We start from the raw sequence: 6,669 nt of genomic DNA on the forward strand, positions 1-6,669 counted from the left end.
GGAAGTGGTTGAGTCCCCATCCCTGGAGGTATTTAAAAGACGTGTAGAGGTGGTGCTTAGGGACATGGTTTAGTGGTGGACTTGGCAGTGCTAGGTTAACGGTTGGACTCGATGATCTTAAAGGTCTTTTCCAACCTAAATGATTCTATGATCTATGGTGAGACATTTCTGCAGTGTACACCAACAAAGACCTCAAAATAAACCTTTTAACATAGACTACAATGTGAAGGATCATAGACAGAGGCTTACTTCCGCATTAAAAAAAAAAAAGTCTGCTGAAATGTTCCTTTCTAAAATGCAGCACTTGGACACACTGTGAGATCACTTTGCTTACCAGCTAAATCTATTAACCTTTGTTCAAGGACTGCCAACATGAGTTACTTGTTTTTTAGAGCACTGAATAAGGGCACACATTAGGAAAATTAGTATACTTGCATTAAGTACTAGACACAAGACTAAGTGGCAGTAGGTAACAGAAAAAAGAAAATGTTTTCCAGCTGAACTCTATGGAAACAACACTGAAAGGAATTCCAGTATCCAAGTGAGGACTCCTGTCAAAAACATTAAATAAGAACACTTTGGTATTTTTCTTTTTACATTGCTGTTATTGGTTTTTAAGAAAATAATTTCACTCTGATTCTGTAACTTGGAAAAAACTGGTACCCCAGGATGAACAGGACTGCACAAATATCCTCAAACTACCAACTACATACACCTGAAATGTTATTACCATAAGATACAGATCTATCTTTAATCCTGGCTGATTATTGGATTCTGTTGCAAGAGACACCTTACAGTGTACACATAGCAAATCTGATACACTTTTAAGCTGATTTTTCTCTTGTCATAAATAAACTGTGACATCGACATAAAATGGAACTAGCAAAACCATGATAGTTTCAAAATATTCCTTTATCAAAGGCACATTGGCTTCTCTTTTCTCATGCTACCACAGATGAAAACTTTAGGTAACTGGAAAGGTATTGTCACTTAAGTCTTCTTACAGTTATCCTCTCAAACACCCCACTTCTGGAAAATGAATCCTTATCAATGAAACAAACCAAACATTTCTCTTCACAAAGGTGGGAGTCCAAGAATAATTGGAGATTCCAGTTCCTACTAAACAGATATTCTACTCATCAGTAGCACTGTAACTCACTATCTTCTGTACAAAGCAGCCCAGAATTCAATAGATTATAGCGACTGACCCATAACCTAACACATACAAATGGTTGTTCTACAGCCTTTCTTCTTAAGCTCACTTGGGTGTGAAGCCCAGAAGTCCAAATACAAGTGAGGCTGCAAGCATAAGGATTTAGGAACCACATCTCCACACTTAGAGCTAAAGGACGGCAAGGTGAAAGTATAAAAATGTGCTCTGGCTACATATACCTACATAGAGAGAGATTCTGATGCAACAGTTCTGTCAATTCAGCACATTCATGAACCCTAAAAACAAGTTACATCTGGGAATAAGGGTTACAGAGCATGCAGATGCACAGGGTAACCTTATTGTAATTGGGTACTTGCTCTAAAAATACATAAACTCCAATTGCCTTTGTTGTTCTCTGAGTTCCAGAAGCCTCCAGAACTCAAAGTCACAGTGTACGTTTATAGTCAGACCTTGTATGTTGCATATATTCTATCATCTGTAACCCTACTAGGCCTGTGTCATTTTTCCACAATGATGTTTTCTAAAGTAACAAAATACACAATATTTTTTGGTATTTTGGTATTTTTCTTTTTACATTGCTGTTATGGCTGGCTCAGTAGACAATCATTTAAATTGATCATACTGTTGACATAATATTACTGTCAAACTCTGGCAAAACATGAGCACGTTTAGCTGATGCTTTGGTGGTTACTGTCAAACTCTGGCAAAATATGAGCACGTTTAGCTGATGCTTTGGTGGCAATTTTACGTTACTGTCGCACCATTTACAATTCTAAGCAATCATGTTCCATTTTGGAGATAAAAACGGTGAAAGCTCAGATGCTTACGAGATAGAAACCACCGTCTTTCACTGGAGATCCCCTTGATCATGCCTCAGAAGGTACAGATACATATCTTTCTAAAGTAGATAGCAGACAATGTAAAAGCTTCCCTGGTACAATTTCTCCAGACACATCTTATGTCTGTAAACATGGGGAGAATAACACACTGTGGTTCAGTGGGACATGGAAACTTCCGTGGGATGCAGCTGTAGCTTGGATTATGGACCAACTGTTCAAAACTCCTTGCTGATGACCACTGCACAGGATGACGGAGTACCTGAGCTCGCAGTGGTATAGGCACCCATGCTGTGCCTTCAAAGGCATTTCTCTACTGCCACCTGCTGCTCAAGCAGAAGAAAATCTCTGAAAAAGTAGAGAATACTCTCGTAGGGTAGGATGCTGCATAGCATGGTACAAGGGAAAAGCACATTTTGCTACCAAGACTGAGAAAAGGTATTACTATAAAAAAGCGCCAATAAATCAATCGAACAACAGAAAACAAAGGATTATGGACCCCTATTACTTACAAGCATAACTTTTCAATTAGTCCACATGAGAATTAATTGTACTGTGAAAAATGCTTTTTAATGACAAACTTCACAAGTTTTGTGAAATAGGCCTTTCCTAAACAACCTGAATGACCTCAGGCTTACTTTCCTTTTTTAACTTCACTTGGCCATTTTTGAAAGCATCCAAACATAGGATGAAGTAGTTCCCCATGCTTACAAAATTCTTCATACTTTTTTGTGGACAGGTAACATAATAAAAACTTTTTTAGAGCTTCATATCCACATAGGACTTAGTTCTGGGTTAGCGTACTTGAAATGATGGATTCTACATTTTCAACACACTGTTTCTTCTAACATTTTAACACTCCTAAGCATTCAATTCCTTAGTCTAGGAAGTCATTAACAAAGCTGTAAACTGATATAAACTGGGATAGGGTATATCGACAACTTCCTTCTGGACAGTGCATGAGATCTTCCCAGTATTTTCAAAAAGTCATTAATTTAATACTACAGCGGGACTGACATCATAACATTGAAATCTTTGGTGACAGGTAGCTATGAACATAGGCAAGATCTGCTACGGCTGAGGGTTTATCTTTATGATGGCTGTCTGATGGCTTATACAAAGTGAATTGCATGCACTTGAGTCATTGCCTATAAAGACAGAAATTGTTGCAGGTAATGCAAAGAAAAATGACAAACCTGGGGGATCCAAACATGTTACACTAGTAATACACACTACAAAGAGTGCACGCATGGTTTATGAACTGCAAGAACCCTTCCTTCTAGCAACTGCAACTTCAAATGCTGTCAACGGAAAAACTCAAGGATTGGGAACCCAAGCACTGACTTGTTTTGTACCAACACATGTATAAATACTAAGTAGACCACACAAACAAAACCCTATTCTGCCTGTCAAAAGTGGTTACCTCAGGGTTGGTGTGGTTCGTTCCCTGCTGACAGACTTCAGGGCAGCTCGCGCTAGAGATGGCTAACACTGGGCTATCGGCCTGGGAGATTCCAGCAACACTAGCAATCCCTGCGCGCAAAGGGGACAAGAAACTACTCAACCTACTCTCTGTCCTGCGCGGTCCCTCTCCTAAATAAATGGGATGGCGTCCTTCAACACAAGCCAGAATTCTGTCACACAAAACAACAAAAAGTCTTGTGAAGTATTCTGGGTGAGCCTAACTGCTGCTCTGAAGTCAAGAGTGGTTAACCAGACCTGCACCGAACAGTGGCAACCCCATTCTTAACGCAGTACTTTGTAATGAGGTATAGAGCTTCTTTCACCCAAGGGCTACCAAGTGCTTTACCATCTCTGTACCGAAAAACATTCCTCAAACAAACAAACAAACAAACAAGGCTAAGACAGACAAAGGATAACCATATTGCCCAAGGTCACAGAGCATTTTAGCAGAATATTATGGGTGACTCACGCTCCTCATTCAACCACTAACCAATACCACTGTCCAAACCCCTTTTTCAGCCTCAGTGTTACACAGTATTAGCAGAACTACCATACCACCCACAAGACATAACATAAAGTGTAACGGGAGATGTATTAAGAGATCCTTTAAGTACAAAGCATTATTAAAAGTTACAGCTACTATTATTTGAAGCTTTTTTCCCCTTCAAAAAGCATAGTATTGGTACATTACCCGTCTCCTCCAGAGAGGTCTTCAACACTTCCAAACCCAGGGGTTGGCATAGGACATCCCATGTGCTTGAACTGAGCTATGCGAGGTCTGGGAGCTGGAATTTTCCCATGAGACTTCTTGTGTTCCTGCTCCCCTTTGACCCGGCTGTTCTCCCTGTCACAGATGAAACACTCGAAGCCATTCAGGTAATTGGGCAGAGTCATGTCATTCACACCCCACTCCCGCCTCTCCAAGCTCTCTAGCAAGAACTGGTTTTTGATTCCACCATGGTTTTTATACTCTAGATACTTCATATATTCCTCTCCATTCTTGTCCAGGAAATCAAGATACTTTGCCAGCTCTTGGGGGCTGTCAAAGTCATCTATAAGAATGATGGAGAGGTTGTTTGGCATCCAGTCCCGCACAGCTGGGGAGCCTCGGTACACTGGGACAGCACCCAAGTGCATTGGACGCCACAGCTTCTCTGTCATGTAGTCGTCACATATGGCATTCTCCAAGGCCAGATGAAACTTGTACCTGGCGATAAAAGTCATAAATTCAGAATCTTCTGTAGTGGCTGTAGAAGTGTCCCTCAGTCGCTCACTGGGAAGCTCACGGTTATGCAGGCATTTCCCATAGGAGTCAACCTAAAATAACAACCGGAATCTTTACAAAGTGATTTGTTTGCCCGGAGGTTGTTTTCAGAGCTTGTAGTTCTCATAAAATTCCTAACTTCGATCAATTCCTAGCTACCTTAGTTTAGCTTAGCTTCACTTTCACTCCAAGTTCTTTCCCTTGTGACTATCCCTAGAGTCCCAGTTCTAACAGCTTTAGAGGAAACCGAGTGCTCAGAAATGAAGATGTCACCCAAAAATGTATTTATTAGCAGACAAATCAGAAACTGAGAGGTAAGGAAGGGCATTCAACTCTCTCTATGTTAATTTAAGTGTCATCTTTCTACTTAACAGGGACGCAGTACTTTTCCAAACAGTTATTACACACAGTTCCTGCCAGTCTCAGCAAGCTGGCAAAAATTTTCCATTTGTTAGACTGAGAAAAATTGATGCAGGGAGCTAAAAGAATACTGTCTGAAAATGAAAGACAATACACTTGATCTGGAATCTACTTCGTACTTCGACAATACACAGTCATATTTTAAAAATTTTGTCTTTGCTTCACTACTGAGTACAGGATGAACTTGTACAATAAATGAATCACTACCAATAGAAACAGTAGAAATGACTAGGAAAAAGACATTTCAGATAAAGACTAAAAGCACATGCTTGCTTTTTTTTTCCCCTCATCTACTATCCTCCAGAATTTTTAAGAAAAAAAAAGCAATAAACTTTTTTTCTGCTAGAAAGAAACGACGTTATTTCAGCTTATGAAGCTCCTCTCCATCAGCTGTGCCAGAGCAGTACAAACCACCATGGAAATAACATGGTCCTACCACAACGCAGATAAGCAGATTCTCAAAACACAGCAACCGGTCTTTTTCTTGCACACCTATATTTTCAAATGGGAGCAGGGCTTGTAAATAGACAGCCTCCCCGTACAGTAACTTAAAGGTCCAGAGATTTCAGCAACTTGGAGCACCTGGTCCACAAGACCATGCTTATTCAGGCTGAGCCCAACTTGTGACTGATCCCGAGTCTGGCCAACTCCACAACTAACAGCTACCATTGGGCCTACCTACTGGCATGCGGTGTAGTCTAGACCACGCTTTGGGAAGGAATACAACTAGTTTTTCTGTCCAGCTTGTAGTCGGCATGCATCCCGTTACGATTCGTGTCTTGGCTAAAAACAAGGACAAACAAACCCCATTAAAAAGAGGAGCTGGAAGGGGGCGGCCAGGCGGGCCCAGCTCCTGCAGCAACACCATGCCGCGACTTCCCTGCCCACCCCACCTACCTGGATGTACTTCATGAGCTCCCTCACGTAGCGGTCCCTGTCCGAGGGGACATCGCAGTGGGACTGCATGTACAGCACCGGGGCATAGCCCTTCCGCCGCCACGCGTCCTTCTCGGCCAGGGGCACCGCCGGGCCCCGCAGGTACCCCACGCCGGGCAGCCACTGCAGCGTGAGGGGATAGTCGGACTCCCGGCGGAAGGTGGCCGTGTAGTTGAAGAGCTGGATGCCGGGCGGGTGGGAGAGCAGGTAGTTGTTCATGGGGGACTCCTCGTGGAAGAGCGCCCAGGTCTGGTGGGACAGGCGGGGCAGCGGCGCCTCGTAGGCCCTGAAGTCGGTGCCGTAGAAGATGAGGGCCTTGGTGCGGCGGTGCCGGGCCACCCGCCGGCTACGGGTGACGAGGCAGGAGCCCCGCGGGCAGTCGATCCGCTCCGTGTCGCCGGGGAAGTGGGGGAAGAGGCTCCCGCTCCACCACAGCAGGATGGGCAGCGCCTTGTTGCTCCGCGTGTCGTTGTTGCCGGGGCCGCGGTCCGATACGACCGGCGGCGCCGAAGGCCGCGCCCGGCGGGCCGGCATCCTGCGCCCACCCCCGCACGGCTCCTCGGCGCCCGGCGCCC

General features: G+C 43.7%; 1 protein-coding gene across 1 annotated transcript in view; it reads right to left on the reverse strand.

Annotated features, from left to right (window-relative positions):
* Positions 1-6,659, reverse strand: part of FUT11 (fucosyltransferase 11) — an 8,393-nt gene extending 1,734 nt beyond the window's left edge. The window contains exons 1-2 of the mRNA XM_009277657.2: positions 6,056-6,659; positions 4,166-4,791 (exon numbers count right to left, since the gene is read on the reverse strand). Coding sequence (XP_009275932.1) covers positions 4,166-4,791; positions 6,056-6,628 — 1,199 coding nt within the window. The 5' untranslated portion in view covers positions 6,629-6,659. The remainder of the gene's footprint in view (positions 1-4,165; positions 4,792-6,055) is intronic.
* Between the last annotated feature and the right edge of the window lie 10 nt (positions 6,660-6,669).

This window comes from Aptenodytes forsteri, unplaced genomic scaffold, assembly GCF_000699145.1.
Source record: "Aptenodytes forsteri isolate BGI_AS27 unplaced genomic scaffold, ASM69914v1 Scaffold15, whole genome shotgun sequence".
NCBI lineage: Eukaryota > Metazoa > Chordata > Aves > Sphenisciformes > Spheniscidae > Aptenodytes > Aptenodytes forsteri.